Below are 18,468 nucleotides of genomic sequence, written 5' to 3'. Positions count from 1 at the left end.
AACACAAATGATAACACAGTTCCCTAGTCTTAGGTGTGAGGTCCTTGGTCTCTACACCCTGGAACTAGTCTGGAGTATAACACAAATGATAATACAGTTCCCTAGTCTTGGGTGTGAGGTCCTTGGTCTCTACACCCTGGAACTAGTCTGAATAATAATACAATGATAAACAAAAGTAATCTGGCTCAGTGTGAATTCTCAGGTCCTCCTGGTTCAAACACACTGTAGGATCTGACTATGGTCTGAATGCTTCCACGTAAGTGTTTGCAATGGCAGACAACCAGCAACTGGCAAGCAAGCTGTATATATAGTTGCTGGACTCTGCCGCCCCGCCCGAGCCACTCAGCCAATCAGGAGTCCAGCAGGAATCAGCTGATCGTCCTGATCAGCTGACCCATCTCCTGCTGGTATAAAGGTCCTGACTTCTGGCTCGCGCGCGTAATTCTCCATCCAGGTGCACTAACAGACTCAGCCACACCAGACACACGCTGCCGCGCTGGACGCGGAACCAGACGCCTTACTGTTGCTGCATGTGGCGGCTTTTCCGCGTTCTGCCCTGCTGCCAGACACACGCTTCCGCGTGCAAACCGCCGCACTGGACGCAGAATCAGCCGCCTGCTCAGTAGCACATGCGGCGGCTTTTCCGCGATCTCTCACAGTCTTGGACACATGCTGCTGCGTACAAACCGCCACGCTGGACGCGGAGCCAGCCGCCTTGCTATCAGTACATGTGGCGGCTTTTCCGCATTTCCTCACAAATTCCCTTAGGACCCGAGGATGCATGCCATCCAGGCCAGGTGCCTTATCCATTTTTATTTTATTTAGTCTTGCCTTCACTCCTTCCTGCATTGAGTATTTAATATTAAAATTAATTTAATAAATTAATATTAAAACTTCTTTGGGTTAGATTTGATATCCCTAGCGATTAAAATTTCAGTTTCAATCTTTGTCTGCAGCACAAGTGGCCGTGCATCTTACAGAACACCCCCTAGCTTACACCCTTCTAGAGACTCAGGCAGGGAGCACACTTGTCATGGTTTGTCTGCAGCACAAGTGGCCGTGCATCTTACAGAACACCCCCCAGCTTACACCCTTCTAGAGACTGAGGCAGGGAGCACACTTGTCATGGTTTGTCTGCAGCACAAGTGGCCATGCATCTTACAGAACACCCCCCAGCTTACACCCTTCTAGAGACTGAGGCAGGGAGAGCACTTGTCATGATGTGTCTGCAGCACAAGTGGCCGTGCGTCTTACAGAACACCCCCCAGCTCACACCCTTCTAGAGACTCAGGCAGGGAGCACACTTGTCATGATTTGTCTGCAGCACAAGTGGCTGTGTGTCTTACAGACCCCCCCCCCCCCCAGGTTACACCCTTCTAGAGACTCAGGCAGGGAGAGCACTTGTCATGATTTGTCTGCAGCACAAGTGGCCGTGCGTCTTACAGAACACCCCCGAGCTTACACCCTTCTAGAGACTCAGGCAGGGAGCACACTTGTCATGGTTTGTCTGCAGCACAAGTGGCCGTGCATCTTACAGAACACCCCCCAGCTTACACCCTTCTAGAGACTGAGGCAGGGAAAGCACTTGTCATGATGTGTCTGCAGCACAAGTGGCCGTGCGTCTTACAGAACACCCCCCAGCTTACACCCTTCTAGAGACTCAGGCAGGGAGCACACTTGTCATGATTTGTCTGCAGCACAAGTGGCTGTGTGTCTTACAGAACCCCCCCCCCCCCCCCAGGTTACACCCTTCTAGAGACTCAGGCAAAAAGCACACTGTAATGGATTGCGGAGATACCGCCGCGCGGTCTGGCGGCGGGGCGGCTATCTCCGCGTTCACACCGGCGGTTTCCGTACAGCAGCATGCGTCCGATTTACCTGAGCCTTCTAGTGCACACAGATGGAGAGCTGCGCGCATTTGCTAGGAGGCAGGCCCTTTATGCCAGCAGGAGAGGGATCAGCTGATCAGGTAGATCAGCTGATCTCAGCGCAGTCCTTGATTGGCTGAGTGGCGCTGGGGAGCGCTGCACTATATATAGATCTCGCTGGTCAGTCTCTGGTTGTCTGCCGTTGCGAATACTTACGTGTGAGCACTTAGACCTCAGTCAGATCTCTCAGTGTGTTAGAACCAGGTGGACATGGGAATTCACACTTAGCCAGATTACTACTGTGTTATACTTTAGACCAGTTCCGGGGTGTCGAGACCAAGGACCTCACACCCAAGCTTAGGATTACTGTGTCATTACTGTGTTATACCTTAGACTAGTTCCGGGCTGTTGAGACCAAGGACCACACCCAAGCTTAGGAGTACTGTGTCATTACTGTGTTATACTTTAGACTAGTTCCTGGGTGTCGAGACCACGGACCTCACACCCCAGACTAGGATCCTTCCCGTTATGACTATTGGCTCTGTTGACTCCTCTCTTGCTTTCTGATTCGGTACCTCTGCATATCTGCCTACCTATTGCCAAACCCTGCCTGTAACCGGTTACCGAATCAGTCTTCTGTCTCTGTATCTTATCTGCCCGTGTGTTGCCGACCTGGCCTGCCCGACCCTTCTGGCTGTCGCTCATACCTAGAGTCTACAGTCTCTCTATACTACCTGTGATACTATTCCACCTAGTGTCAGTTAGCTGCGGGGACCCCCTGCTCTTCAGGGAGTTCTCCCGCAGTACAGCCGGGGCCTCTATCCCCTAGGAGTTTCCTGGCTGCAGTATCGTCTGATTCCCAGTTCTCCAGGGAATCACGGGCTGTCAGATTACCGCTACCTCCTCTCCTAGGAGATAGGTCTCACACCGCTAAGGACCACCTGCTCATCAGGAGGTTCCTGTTCGATCTTACCTGTGTCTCCCGCTCCCCGGGAGATAGCCTCCAGCTGCTCTATACATTACACTCGATTAGGTGTCCAGAGGTTAGACATACTTGTATTATTGGTGATTCTGCAGATCATCAATAATCAGGTATACATCTGTATTGTTGGTGATACTGCAGATCACCAATAATCAGATTCTCTCTGTGTGCTCACACCCATCGTTACACACACTTGTCATGATTTGTCTGCAGCACAAGTGGCCGTGCATCTTACAGAACACCCCCCAGCTTACACCCTTCTGGAGACTCAGGCAGGGAGCACACTTGTCATGATTTGTCTGCAATGCCAGTATTGCAGGCCAGTAACCCTAAGTCACCCCTACTGTTACCAATCTGTATATGGAACAGTGACCATCATCAACATATTACAGGCTAGTAACACCAAGTCACCCCTACTGTGTCCAAACTGTGTACAGTTATGTATTGTGGCCATTTTCAGCTTATTACAGGCCGGTAACACTATGTGTGACAAAACAGAACAGGGCACTCCAAAGCCATCAGGGTGACTGTACTGTGACTGTTAGTAAACTGTCATTAAACACAATTAAGAAAGAAAGTTTTAGATGAGAAAAATCTAACGTTTACACCCCTAATATGGCCAGTCTGTGATCAGTGACACAGTCATTATAACTAAACATATTCAATATTTAATGTTGATAACTCACCTGTTCTGCTTTCTGGAAGTGGGTCCTCATCTATAGTTGTCCCCATCATGTCACCTCCCTCTGCAGACTGCTGATCACTCCTCACATATGTTTCTTCTTCTTCTTCTTTAATCACTCTCATTATTAAATCTTCCACAGACTGCTTATCACGCCTCACATACGTCTCTTTTTCCTCCTCTTCTTTAATGGTCTTCATCATGTCACCCTCCTCCATAGACTGCTGATCATTCCTCACACACGTCTCTTCTTCTTCCTCCTTAATTGTCCTCATCATGTCACCCTCCTCCATAGACTGCTGATCATTCCTAACATACGTCTCCACTTCTTCCTCTTTAATTGTCCTCATCATGTCACCCTCCTCCATAGACTGCTGATCACTCCTCACATATGTCTCTTCTTCCTCCTTAATTGTCCTCATCATGGCACCCTCCTCCATAGACTGCTGATCCCTCCTCACATATATCTCTTCTTCTTCCTCTTTAATTGTCCTCATCATGTCACTCTCCTCCATAGACTGCTGATCACTCCTCACATATGTCTCTTCTTTTTCCTCTTTAATTGTCCTCATCATGTCACCCTCCTCCATAGACTGCTGATCTTTCCTCACATACGTCTCCTCTTCTTCCTCCTTAATTGTCCTCATCATGTCACCCTCCTCCATAGACAGCTGATCACTCCCCACATACGTCTCTTCTTCTTCCTCTTTAATTGTCCCCATCATGTCACCCTCCTCCATGGACTGCTGATCATACCTCACATATGTCTCTTGTTCTTTGAGCTCAGATCTGAGTTCTAAAAAGTATAAGAAATTATATATGTAAAACATTAGTATTAATAAACAGAGAACACAAAATAACAATTTGCTGGGGGTTGGTGATCTCTCAGACCAGAGGCACTGCCAATTTTAAGCTTGTGAGCTGCTTCAACAATAAATTGAAAATGATCTACCAGGCAGAATTTTCCTACTAATGCAAGCCACAACTGCAGCACATGCACAGCGGCAGCCCATCAGTGATTACCACAAGCCACAACTGCAGCACATGCACAGCGGCAGCCCATCAGTGATTACCACAAGCCACAACTGCAGTACATGCACAGCGGCAGTCCATCAGTGATTACCACAAGCCACAACTGCAGTACATGCACAGCGGCAGTCCATCAGTGATTACCACAAGCCACAACTGCAGCACATGCACAGCGGCAGTCCAACAGTGATTACCACAAGCCACAACTGCAGCACATGCACAGCGGCAGTCCATCAGTGATTACCACAAGCCACAACTGCAGCACATGCACAGCGGCAGTCCATCAGCGATTACCACAAGCCACAGCTGCAGCACATGTACAGCGGCAGTCCATCAGTAATTACCACAAGCCACAGCTGCAGCACATGCACAGCGGCAGCCCATTAGTAATTACCACAAGCCACACCTGCAGCAAAGGCACAACGGCAGTCCATCAGTGATTACCACAAGCCACAACTACAGCACATGCACAGCGGCAGTCCATTAGTGATTACCACAAGCCACAACTACAGCACATGCACAGCGGCAGTTCATTAGTGATTACCAAAGGCCACAACTGTAGCACATGCACAGCAGCAGCTCATCAGTGACCACCACAAGCCACAACTGCAGCACATGCACAGGCGCAGCTCATCAGTGATTACCACAAGCCACAGCTGCAGCACATGCACAGCGGCAGCCCATCAGTGATTACCACAAGCCACAGCTGCAGCACATGCACAGCAGCAGCCCATCAGTGATTACCACAAGCCACAGCTGCAGCACATGCACAGGCGCAGCTCATCAGTGATTACCACAAGCCACAAATGCAGCACATGACTAGCAGCGGCCCATCAGTGATTACCACAAGCCACAACTACAGCACATGCACAGCGGCAGGCCATCAGTGATTACCAAAGGCCACAACTGTAGCACATGCAAAGCAGCAGCTCATCAGTGACCACCACAAGCCACAACTGCAGCACATGCACACCAGCAGCTCATCAGTGATTACCACAAGCCACAACTGCAGCATATGCACAGCGGCAGCCCATCAGTGATTAACATAAGCCACAACTGCAGCACATGCACAGCGGCAGTCCATCAGTGATTACCACAAGCCACAGCTGCAGCACATGCACCGTACCAGTCCATCAGTGATTACCACAAGCCAAAACTTCAGCACATGCACCGCGGCAGTCCATCAGTGATTACCACAAGCAACAACTGTAGCACATGCACAGCAGCAGTCCATCAGTGATTACCACAAGCCACAACTGCAGAACAAGCACAGCGGCAGTCCATCAGTGATTACCACAAGCCACAACTGCAGCACATGCACAGCGGCAGCCCATCAGTAATTACCACAAGCCACAACAGCAGCAAAGGCACAACGGCAGTCCATCAGTGATTACCACAAGCCACAACTGCAGTACATGCACAGCGGCAGTCCATCAGTGATTACCACAAGCTACAACTGCAGCACAAGCACTGCGGCAGTCCATCAGTGATTACCACAAGCCACAACTGCAGCACATGCACAGCAGAAGCCCATCAGTGATTACCACAAGCCACAACTGCAGCACATGCACAGCGGCAGCCCATCAGTGATTACCACAAGCCACAGCTGCAGCACATGCACAGCGGCAGTCCATTAGTGATTACCACAAGCCACGACTACAGCACATGCACAGCGGCAGTCCATTAGTGATTACCACAAGCCACAACTACAGCACATGCACAGCGGTAGACCATTAGTGATTACCAAAGTCCACAACTGTAGCACATGCACAGCAGCAGCTCATCAGTGACCACCACAAGCCACAACTGCAGCACATGCACAGGCGCAGCTCATCAGTGATTACCACAAGCCACAGCTGCAGCACATGCACAGTGACAGTCCATCAGTGATGACCACAAGCCACAGCTGCAGCACATGCACAGCGGCAGTCCATCAGTGATTACCACAAGCCACAGCTGCAGCACATGCACAGTAGCAGCCCATCAGTGATTACCACAAGCCACAGCTGCAGCACATGCACAGTAGCAGTCCATCAGTGATTACCACAAGCCACAACTACAGCACATGCACAGCGGCAGACCATTAGTGATTACCAAAGGCCACAACTGTAGCACATGCACAGCAGCAGCTCATCAGTGACCACCACAAGCCACAACTGCAGCACATGCACAGGCGCAGCTCATCAGTGATTACCACAAGCCACAGCTGCAGCACATGCACAGCGGCAGTCCATCAGTGATGACCACAAGCCACAGCTGCAGCACATGCACAGCGGCAGTCCATCAGTGATTACCACAAGCCACAGCTGCAGCACATGCACAGTAGCAGCCCATCAGTGATTACCACAAGCCACAGCTGCAGCACATGCACAGTAGCAGTCCATCAGTGATTACCACAAGCCACAAATGCAGCACATGACTAGCAGCGGCCCATCAGTGATTACCACAAGCCACAACTATAGCACATGCACAGCAGCAGCCCATCAGTGATTACCAAAGGCCACAACTGTAGCAGATGCAAAGCAGCAGCTCATCAGTGACCACCACAAGCCACAACTGCAGCACATGCACACCAGCAGCTCATCACTGATTACCACAAGCCACAACTGCAGCACATGCACAGCGGCAGTCCATCAGTGATTACCACAAGCCACAGCTGCAGCACATGCACAGCGGCAGTCCATCAGTGATTACCACAAGCCACAGCTGCAGCACATGCACAGCGGCAGTCCATCAGTGATTACCACAAGCCACAGCTGCAGCACATGCACAGCGGCAGTCCATCAGTGATTACCACAAGCCACAACTGCAGCACATGCACAGCGGCAGTCCATCAGTGATTACCACAAGCCACAACTGCAACACATGCACAGCGGCAGTCCATCAGTGATTACCACACGCCACAACTGCAGCACATGCACAGCAGCAGCTCATCAGTGATTACCACAAGCCACAGCTGCAGCACATGCACAGCGGCAGTCCATCAGTGATTACCACAAGCCACAACTGCAGCACATGCACAGCGGCAGTCCATCAGTGATTACCACAAGCCACAACTGCAACACATGCACAGCGGCAGTCCATCAGTGATTACCACACGCCACAACTGCAGCACATGCACAGCAGCAGCTCATCAGTGATTACCACAAGCCACAGCTGCAGCACATGCACAGCGGCAGTCCATCAGTGATTACCACAAGCCACAACTGCAGCACATGCACAGAGGCAGCCGATCAGTGATTACCACAAACCACAACTGCAGCACATGCACAGCGGCAGCCCATCAGTGATTACCACAAGCCACAACTGCAGCACATGCACAGGCGCAGCCCATCAGAGATTACCACAAGCCACAACTGCAGCACATGCACAGTGAGAGTCCATCAGTGATTACCACAAGCCACATCTGCAGCACATGTACAGCAACAGTCCATCAGTGATTACCACAAGCCACAACTGCAGCACATGCACAGCGGCAGTCCATCAGTGATTACCACAAGCCACAACTGCAGCACATGCACAGCGGCAGCCCATCAGTGATTACCACAAGCCACAGCTGCAGCACATGCACAGTGACAGTCCATCAGTGATTACCACAAGCCACAACTGCAGCACATGCACAGCAGCAGTCCATCAGTGATTACCACAAGCCACAACTGCAGCACATGCACAGTAGAAGCACATCAGTGATTACTACAAGCCACAGCTGCAGCACATGTACAGCAATAGTCCATCAGTGATTACCACAAGCCACAACTGCAGCACATGCACAGCGTCAGTCCATCAGTGATTACCACAAGCCTTACCGGCACATGCACAGCGGCAGCCCATCAGTGATTACCACAAGCCACAACTGCAGCACATGCACAGTGACAGTCCATCAGTGATTACCACAAGCCACAACTGCAGCACATGCACAGTGACAGTCCATCAGTGATTACCACAAGCCACAACTGCAGCACATGCACAGCGGCAGTCCATCAGTGATTATCACAAGCATCAACTGCAGCACATGCACAGCGTCAGTCCATCAAAGATTACCACAAGCCTTACCGGCACATGCACAGCGGCAGCCCATCAGTGATTACCACAAGTCACAACTGCAGCACATGCACAGCGGCAGTCCATCAGTCATTACCACAAGCCTTACCGACACATTCACAGCGGCAGCCCATCAGTGATTACCACAAGCCACAACTGCAGCACATGCACAGCGGCAGTCCATCAGTGATTACCACAAGCCACAACTGCAGCACATGCACAGCAGCAGCTCATCAGTGATTACCACAAGCCACAACTGCAGCACATGCACAGCGGCAGTCCATCAGTGATTACCACAAGTATCAACTGCAGCACATGCACAGAAGCAATCCATCAGTGATTACCACAAGCCACAACTGCAGCACATGCGCAGCAGCTATCAGGGTAATGTCCTCCATCACATGGAAGAGATACAGGCCGGCCTCCCATAACGGCTGGGATAAACATAAACCTCCTGTGACTGCAGTAATAAACACAAATGACAAGAGGTGTATTTAGATGCATGATTTATAGCATAAGAAGTAATAGAAATCCAGAAATAAGGTAATACAGAGAGTGTGCATACGTGTGAGGCACCAGCTGGAGGTGGTAGCTGCTCCAGGAGGACCTTATGGGTTCAGTATTTAAAGCACAACTATTATCCCATTAGCAGCTTCAATAGAGTTATCTAGTTTGAGATAAGTGCTCTGCTGCTTTTCACCTCAGTTGCCAGAATTTGTTGTGCTGTTAATTCCAGGAATACTTTGATCTCACTCTCTAGCAGAAAATATAGAAAATGAAAGCAGAAGTCCTCTGTTATTGTCTCACACTGCTGCCTAGTGACATCTGGCCATAAATACACATCACAGGTGGACAAAGTAGAAGTAGGAAAATGCAACAAATAAAGAAATAAACAAAGCCGAAATAAATAAAGGAAGTAGTTTTGTGTGAACCCCATCAATAAAGTACATACATTTTTTCTTTTTATAAAAGCCAACGATGGTGAAAACAGTTTTTCCCAGCACATCCTCAGGACAGCACCCCTCCTTGAGACTTGTCTCCTTCCCAGCTTTAGACAGGTTGCTATTAGCATAAGATTTAAATATTATATGAGGCAAATATATATATATATATATATATATATATATATATATATATATATATATATATATATATATATATATATATATATATATATATATATATATATATATATATATATATATACGCTGAGGCATATCTTTTCAGTTGTTTTCCCTGTTTGGAGGAAGCCTGTGTGGACTTCCCTGTATACGTTGGGTAGAAGGGATCAGTGCAGGGGCGCGCATATTTCCACATGCCAGAAGTTCCAGTGGAAGTCCGCCTACTTGTCATGTGATCGCGTCCCAGGTAGCTTTTGTCTTCCAGCCTGCCGATTTCAGCATATATGTAACCAGTGACAGGTAACACAAACTGCGGCTACAGCTGGTAACGGACATTCGGTTACTGCTTACTGGATAGTGAGCTCATGCAAGTATACAGGAAATCTAGCAGGTTTCTGAAGATCATGAAGCCAAGTCATTCATGTTAAATAAGGTGGCATGAAACCCATTCTATAATTTGAACCCTCTGTTAATGTCTTGAACGGTTTCATAAATGTGTACTAGAAATGTTTCTTGGTTCATTTTTGAAGTTACGGGTGGCTTTTTTGAAAAAAAAAAAAAAAAAGGTTACTTTTTACTCCAGCTAGCACTAGTCCCCCGACACTGTGTCCCCCCTCCCCCCTCCGCTCGCCAGCCGGAGGCAATATTTACCTGGCCGAGAGCCCGCGATGGCCGAGACTTCCGCCATAGCTTCAGGCGTTGCTATGGCAATGATCTGACATAACGTCATGCACAGTTCCGATCGCCGCCATAGCGACCCCTGTATGCTACAGAAAGGCTGTGCCGGCTCAGGCTCCGGGGGGGTTTAAGTCAAAACAGCGGCGATCGGGGGTGATGTAGGTAGCCAAGTGCTAGCTACACCCCCTCCTAAAATTTTGTGCAAAAAGACGCTCCAGGGGCTGAGAAATCCACCACGTCAGGTAATGGACGAGCTGAGCTCATCATTACCGCTAAGGTGGTTAAGAATAAGAAATATAAAATGTATGAAAATGTTTAAAGGGGTTCTGTGGAGGGGCTCAAAAGACAAAATCCAACACTTAGCTGGGGCTTCTATCGCCCCCCTGCAGCTGTATTGTCCCGCGCCGTCCTCCTACGATCCTCGTTTCCCCGCTGCCGGTCCCGGTCTAATATCCGTCTAAATAGCCGAATAGTGCTTGCTCCCACATGCGTCACCAGGAGCTTGCTGTGCAGGCGCAGTACAATGTTTTCTTGCACTACGTCTGCGCAGTAAGCTCCCGATGACGCGTGCGGCCACGCTAGATTAGAGCGGGACCGGTGGTGGGGAATGGAGAATCGGAGGACGGCGCAGGACATGACAGCTGCAGGAGGCCGATAGAAGCTCCAGGTAAATGTCAGATTTTGTCTTTTTAACCCCCTCCACAGAACCCCTTTAAGACATTGACAGAGGGATTAAATTGTGGAATGGGATTCGTAAAAACGTATTTAACATGATTGAATTGTCTTCATGATCATCAGAAACGTGCTGGATTTGATATATACTTGCATGAGCTCACTGGCTCTAGCCTGCTGATCACCTGACATCAGCAACCAGCACAACTGCCATCTATGTGCTTACTATTTACCTACATCAGTGTTTTACTCCAGCTCACATCTGAAAATATTCCTCGGTCAACACCCAACCCCAAGAAATTTCCTTGTGACACCTAACACCCCCCCCCCTTCCTTCCACCACCAAAATCTCACACTCCAAACGTCAGAGACTTCAGGGATATTATTCCCCCAGTGTTCCTTGTGTAAAAACCTCAGGGACAATTCCACTTTATCCTGAATCTGAAAAGGTTGAAGCAGTACAATTCAGGTGATTTTGAATGGACAGCATTCATTCAGTAGTCTCCGAGATGATCCGAGGTGAAAAACTAACTATGACAGGTAACTTGTCTATATATTTTATCTAAGGTTTAGATAGTTTACACCGCAAATATAGCTGCAAACAGCTTTAATAGAAAATGATTATTTCTTCCTGTGATACAATGACAGCAGCCATGTTGTTTGTAAACATTACACAGAGGCAGGCTTATCTGTATCTTGATCACTAAGCCTGTGAAAAAAAACCTAATCCCCCCTCCTCCCCTCTGCCTCTGAAATCAATGGCTAGTAACACCTCCCCCCTCCTCCTGCCCAGACTGAGCTCCCATGACCCTTTGCTACTGCCAAGGCTCTCTGAAAACCTGTGGGCGTGGTTTATTTAGTTTATAGGGAATTAGAGTATTAAAACAAAAAAGTATTTGGCTTGAGGAATGCCCTATAAACAATAGGAAAGGAACACAATTACGCAATGAGTAAAAGTTCATCTCGGATCCACTTTAAGTCTTTTCTTTTCTATCTTTTCAGAATACAGGGGCTATATCAATAGGAAAGGCCATGGCAGTCCTGAGAATATTGACCTCCACCTTCCTGGCACTCCAGTGGGGACAACTACACATCACGATCCTACAAAAATGGATACTCAAAGTCTGGAACAAAGAACTTCAGATCCTTAGAGAAGAAGTTGTGAAAGTATCCACATCATCTATCCAGGGAAGTCTATGGCCTCAATTCATCAAACAATTTGCGGTAAAAATCTGCTTTTTGTTAATTTACCGCATGTGAAATTTACAGAATACTTAGTAGTATTCAGCAAATTTTTTTTAGTTGTCCGCAGTTGTTTGTTAAAAGATCGCTAGTGTTCGGTAATGATGCGGTAAGCACGCAGTAAATATTGACACTAGCAATCTTATCGAATAAAATACGTTTTCAAGTGCATTGTGGGTAAGGAAGGTGCATTGTGGACTACTGAGGCTGGCTAAAAAGCTTTTGGTGCTACTAGGGGTTTGTTCATATGTGCTCCATAACAAGTAATAGTTACAATTTAAAGAGAACCTGAACTGCAAATAAAAAGTCAAAATAAACATGTCATACTTACCTCCTGTGTAGTCTACTCATCAATCTTTCTCCTCTTCTGCGTCCTGTTTGTACTCTGTGATCAATGGAATGTTTTGTCCACCATTTTGAAAAAAAAATGGCCATTACCCCATAACAGCTTCCTGGTCAGCACACTGTTACACTGCAATATTGCCCACTTGAGCCAGAGGGAAACATGGGCATTAGCTTACACATTCAGTTGTAATTGACAGCAGCTGATATATAACTGACATTAACTGGTATAATTTAGTTCTGACAAAAAATTGTCAGAACTGGAAGGGATCACTGTAAGAAGAAAATTGTGAGCTTCTGAGAGGAACTGACAGCGAGGTAAGGAAGTAATATTGATTTGCAGCTACATCATGTGTTTATTTTAAATAATTTTACTCAGTTCAGGTTCCCTTTAGATACAACGACAGCAGAAACATAAATAACAACAGGGCAGTGCGGGCGATATTGCGTTTGAAATTTACCACCCTGACACACCCCTTTTCTGATTCTTGAATACTAGTTTCGGAAAATGTACCGCACAATTACCGCCAGAATACCGCACGCACAATATTGACATACGATGTCATTTATGAATACTAACTTCCGCTAAATGATAGTGCTAAATTACCTAAAGCTCAATAAGCGTTCGGTAACACTTTATGAATCAAGGCCTATGGAGTTATCCATCCCAAAAGACAACCATGACAGATGGCAGCTCTTGGGGTTGGGGGCCCCACATGGACTTTTGCACAATACAGGTCCACATGGATCCAGAATCAGTCCTTGAACAGCAGAGAGTTGGTTGTAGGCTGTATGGCAAGCCCTTCAGCGTACAGATATTTTGATATTATGTTACTGTACGGACTGACAGCAGCAGTATCATAGCATATATACATTTGGGTGGGTGGAGCTTTTGGGGATGAAACGAGAAGACAATTGTTTTGGTCCCAGACTTGCCGGATTCCCCACTGAGCAGAGCAGAATTATGAATGCCTAATGCGTCAGGCGGATCGCTCAAGACCAGTCTTATCACCCGAACGACGGACTGTACACACGCCCGATTTGACGTGCGGACGACTGAACGATGGGACGTTCAAACGACCTGTCGTTCGGAAAAATCCAATGTGTGTATGGGCCTTAAGAGCAGTACACCTGGAGTCAGCCGATCAACACTCACACATGACAAATGCTGTGTGAACAATGAGGTTACAGGGACATATTGGCTCTTTGGGGCACTCCAGAGGTGGATTTGTTTCCCAGCAAATGCAAAATATTTTGTTCTTTATGCCCACCGGGCAATCCTTTGACTCTGGATGCGTTTTTGGTGGACTGGGGATCGAATCTAATCTGTGTGATTCCTCCACTAAACTTACTACCGCAGGTTCTAAACAAGATCCGGAGATACCAGGCCCGAGCTATTCTAAAAGAAGCTCTTTGTCCCCTAAAGACCATGGTTTGCTCTACTGCAGAGTTCAGCAATAACAGAACCTATCCTGTTGCCGGATCGGCCAGATCTCCTGACACCGGGCCCTGCTCAGCTCAGACCTCTTCATCTCTCCGCATGGAACCTGAGTGGTGGGGTATCCTAAAGTCAAAAGGATTTTCAGATAATCTGTCTGAGGCTTTGATTCAAAGCAAGAATACAATAACTAAACAAATATATCATAAAGCTTGGAGGATATATAACGCCCGGTGTACAGAGTACTCCAGAGACATTTTACTATCAGCTTTAGTTCAGCCATAGCCCCTGAACAAGCATGCAGCAGATCAGGTGTTTCTGACAAAACTGTCAGATCTGGCAAGATTAGCTGCATGCTTGTTTCTGGGGTTATTCAGACACTACTGCAGCCAAATAGATCAGCAGAGCTGCCAGGCAACTGGTATTGTTTAAAAGGAAATAAATATGGCCGCGGGAGGGACATTTTTTGCTACCAGTACTAGGCTAGCTACACATGTGCCCCAAGTCCCCCGACACCGCTCTGATCCCCCGATCGCTGCTGGCTATATTTACCCATCAACGATCCCGCAAGAACCACAACTTCCTGGAACAGCTTCTGTCATCGCTATGGCGATGATCGGACATGATGTCTGACGTCATGTGCAGTCCCGATCCTCCCCATAGCGACGCCTGGAGGCTATTGGAGAAGCTGCGCCATCGCTGGTTTCGGGGGGAGGTATGTATAAGGGCGGCGATCAGGGGGATCAGAGGGTGCTGGCGGCGATCGGGGGACATATGCAGCTAGCCAAGTGCTAGTTACGTGATCTAAAGCAATTTGTATTAAAAACAACAACTCACCTGGGGCCATGCGATCCCCTGCGGCGGTATGGACGAGCTGAGCTCATCCACACTGCTCAGGTGGTTAAGGTTCAAACTTCAGCCTAAGTGCTTTTCTAGAAAGAAAACTGGCAGAAATTTTTTCTCAGTTTCTTTCATGCCTTAAAAAAACTAAGATTGGTTGTTCATTCCAAGCTACCCACATGCAGTGGCGAATCTAGGGGTAATAGCGCCTGTGGCAAGCACTGAATTTGCACCCATATCCAATTATCCTTATTAACATCTTGAGGACCTCAGTGTTAAACCCCCCTAAAGACCAGGCCATTTGGCATTAAATTGGCCACTGCGGCTTTAAGGCCAAGCTGCAGGGCCACTCGACACAGCACACAAGTGATTCTCCCCATCAACAGAGCGTGGTGGTGGTGGTGGGTGTACGTGTGTGTGTGTGTGTGTGTACGTGTGTTTTTAATAAAAATAACTGTTTTGTAACTCCACCTCCCTCCCCCCGCCAGCCAATCACCGTGATCAGCTGTCATAGGCTTCAGCCTATGACAGCCAATCACCTCTGTGTCTCAGGAGGGGACAGCCGTGTCACACGGCTGTCCCCAGTACAGCGCTGCTGCAGATCTCAGCGCTGTACATGTAATTAGACGGTGGATATGCCGTCTAACAGATGCTGCTCGGAGACTGAAGGCGGAGCTCCGCCCACCAAGCACCCTGCGCGCGATCTCCTGCAAAACAGAGCCCCAGGACTTTACGCCGATCGGCGTTAGGCGGTCCAGGGGCTGCCGCTGTGGCCACGCCCATCGGCGTGACGCAGTCAGGCGCAGGTTAAGGTGGCCATAAACAATATGATTCTTCAAACGATCAATTCTCCAATTCAATTGTAAAATCAATTGCATTGATCCCTTTTTCAGATCGATTCCATTAATCTGATCGAATTGGATAGCAGCTATCCTTCCATTAGTGGGCCTGAACGATCGTTTCTGCCCACCTTAAGAAAGATGCCCAAATGTAAAAAAGGGCCATGCTGCTGTGGTGGCTTTCAGGTTATGTATTGGTATCCCACTTTTCCCATCCTGGAATAGGTGCAGCCAGTATAGGTAGTCTAGAATAGATGCCCCAGTCCAGGTAGCCAGATATAGGTGCAGCCAGTATAGGTAGCCATGTATCGGTGCTGCCAATACAGTTTGCCAGATATAGGTGCAGCCAGTATAGGTAGCAGGTATAGGGGCCACTGTGGCGAGGGGGGCTCACATCACCCTCCCTCCACATGGGCCCCCCTGCATGGCTGGAGCGCAGCAGTCGGTGTGTAATAAACTCACCCAATCGCTGGCTCCACACGGTGTCCCCTTTTTCTCCTCTCCCGATCTCTGTATGACGCATTCTTACTATGGGAAGAGAAAGAGAATGGCTGCGTGGGATACGCTACATGGAGGAGCAATCGGGTGAGTAACTGCACTCCTGACAGCTGATACAGTCATGCAGGGAGACGGGGGGTATCATGTAGAAGGAGGGAGGAATGATGTCGGCCCCCTTCCCACTGCTTTCCGGGGGACAAAACTCCCAATAACATAGGAGGTACATTGCTGGCAGTTAAAGCATTTACCTGCCACAACGTACCTGGTACGTGTTTGGCAGTAAGGGTTAATATTTGCCTCAGAACACAGAGTAGGGACGTCAAGAGCCAAATATACTGTAGTGTAGTATGTACTGGTGGTAAAAATGAAGTATAAGGGCTGGTTCACACAGGCTTCTGCTCAGCGTCTCGTTCAAACGCTGTGTTTTTTTTTTTCCAAGAATGCCGGCGTTTAACAGCTTAGCTTTTAATGGCTTTCAGGAGAGCGCTGTGTTTTCTGGGGTTTTGCAGCAAGAGTAATAAGCTATACTCACAAACCAGGGTTACCTCAAAGGCAACCACTGTATAGGCAGGTGGGGAGATTTGACCTGACTCCACTCAAAAAAGTCGCTCTCCGTAGATGAGGAAAAAAAGGGGGTAACACCCCTCCACCAGGGGTGACCTTGATATAGCGTAGTATGGATACATAGGCACCAAAAGGATAAAAGTTTTTTTTTAAAAAGGTTAAAACATGAGGAGGCAGTGGTGGGCGTGCCTCCTCCAAGCAGACACAAATATTGACAATGCATTTGTCAGATAGAACAAGGTTATTTACATACAACAGGGGACAATGCAACGTGTTTTGCATGTTTGATCTCGCTTCATCAGGCAATAACAGAGTAATAGCAGATATGGTCAGTAGAAGTGGCAGGCACCTCTGTCATGTTTTAAACATGTTTTTGCCTCAGGTCTCACTTAAATGCCTGACGAACAGAATTTGGCACCTTTCAGCATTCTTCATCCATGCAAGACTCAAGGCACCTCCTGTAGGTGGGGATTAGTTGGATAAGGCAGTAGGTAGGGGTCTTTCTTGACATCCGTGTCGGGGGGGGGGGGGGGGGGGTAGACTCCTGTGAGTAGAAAGGAGGAAAACTCTCTTGGTGAGTATGTGGGTGTGAAGGTGATGAGGAGGAGCTCTGTGTCAGAGGGGCAGAATTTAGTAAGAATTGTAGTGGCTGGGCACCACGCGGAGCTGATGTAGAAGCAGATGCCGCCTCCTCTCTCCTTCCCAGATAATATAACGTCTCTTTCGGGGTCGGAAGAGGCTAATGTTTGGGAGATGTAGTGAGTTATCTGGGATGTTATTGTTGAGTCAGGAGCTCATTGAGCTTACTTGGAAGGGATCAGACGTTTGCTAGGAAGATGGATGGGATGGCCGGAGGATGGATAGACTAATGAGAGCCCCTGCAAGTCTGCCTCTGTGGCGCTCTCTACCTGTGTATCGGCTCTAGTGAGGAGGTGGATGTGGCCCCAGATGGACTTCTTTAGGGCCCTGGCATCAGAGAGCTCATCTGATCGGTGTTCCCAGCGGAAGTGCGGTGAGGGGGAGACGAGGTGCGCAGGTGGGGGCTCCGTATAATGGAGTCTGGCCATGCATTCCTTGGGAACATAGTACATAACTGGAGAAGAACATGGCCCAGCAGACTATGTAGGGAGACAGATACGTATGCAGGCCATTAATAAACAGGAAACACAATAGCAGTAAATAGTCGATCGATATTCAATCACTAATCACCAGATGGGGAATAAAGCAGTCAGTCACATATTATGTAGGCCTCCAATATAGGTAGCCAGATTTGCCACATATTTGGTAGTCACCCCAGTATACAGTACAGACCAAAAGTTTGGACACACCTTCTCATTCAAAGAGTTTTCTTTATTTTCATGACTATGAACATTGTAGATTCACACTGAAGGAATCAGAATTAACACATGTGGAAGTATAGTACATAACAAAAAAGTGTGAAGCAACTGAAAATATGTCATATTCTAGGTACTTCAAAATAGCCACCATTTGCTTTGATTACTGCTTTGCACACTCTTGGCATTCTCTTGATGAGCTTCAAGAGGTAGTCACCTGAAATGGTCTTCCAACAGTCTTGAAGGAGCTCCCAGAGATGCTTAGAACTTGTTGGCCCTTTTGCCTTCACTCTGCGGT

The 18,468-nt window shown here is 48.0% G+C and overlaps 1 protein-coding gene across 1 annotated transcript in view; it reads right to left on the bottom strand.

Moving 5' to 3' along the window:
* LOC137537136 (uncharacterized) overlaps window positions 1–18,468 on the bottom strand; it is a 134,351-nt gene that overhangs the window by 9,379 nt on the left and 106,504 nt on the right. The window contains exon 10 of the mRNA XM_068259266.1: window positions 3,537–4,328. Within this exon, the coding sequence (XP_068115367.1) occupies window positions 3,537–4,328 (792 nt within the window). The remainder of the gene's footprint in view (window positions 1–3,536; window positions 4,329–18,468) is intronic.

The sequence above is a fragment of the Hyperolius riggenbachi genome, chromosome 10 (genome assembly GCF_040937935.1).
Source record: "Hyperolius riggenbachi isolate aHypRig1 chromosome 10, aHypRig1.pri, whole genome shotgun sequence".
In the NCBI taxonomy this organism is placed as follows: domain Eukaryota; kingdom Metazoa; phylum Chordata; class Amphibia; order Anura; family Hyperoliidae; genus Hyperolius; species Hyperolius riggenbachi.
Note: the sequence above shows the minus strand (reverse complement) of the source record. Positions and strands in the feature narration are given on the sequence as shown.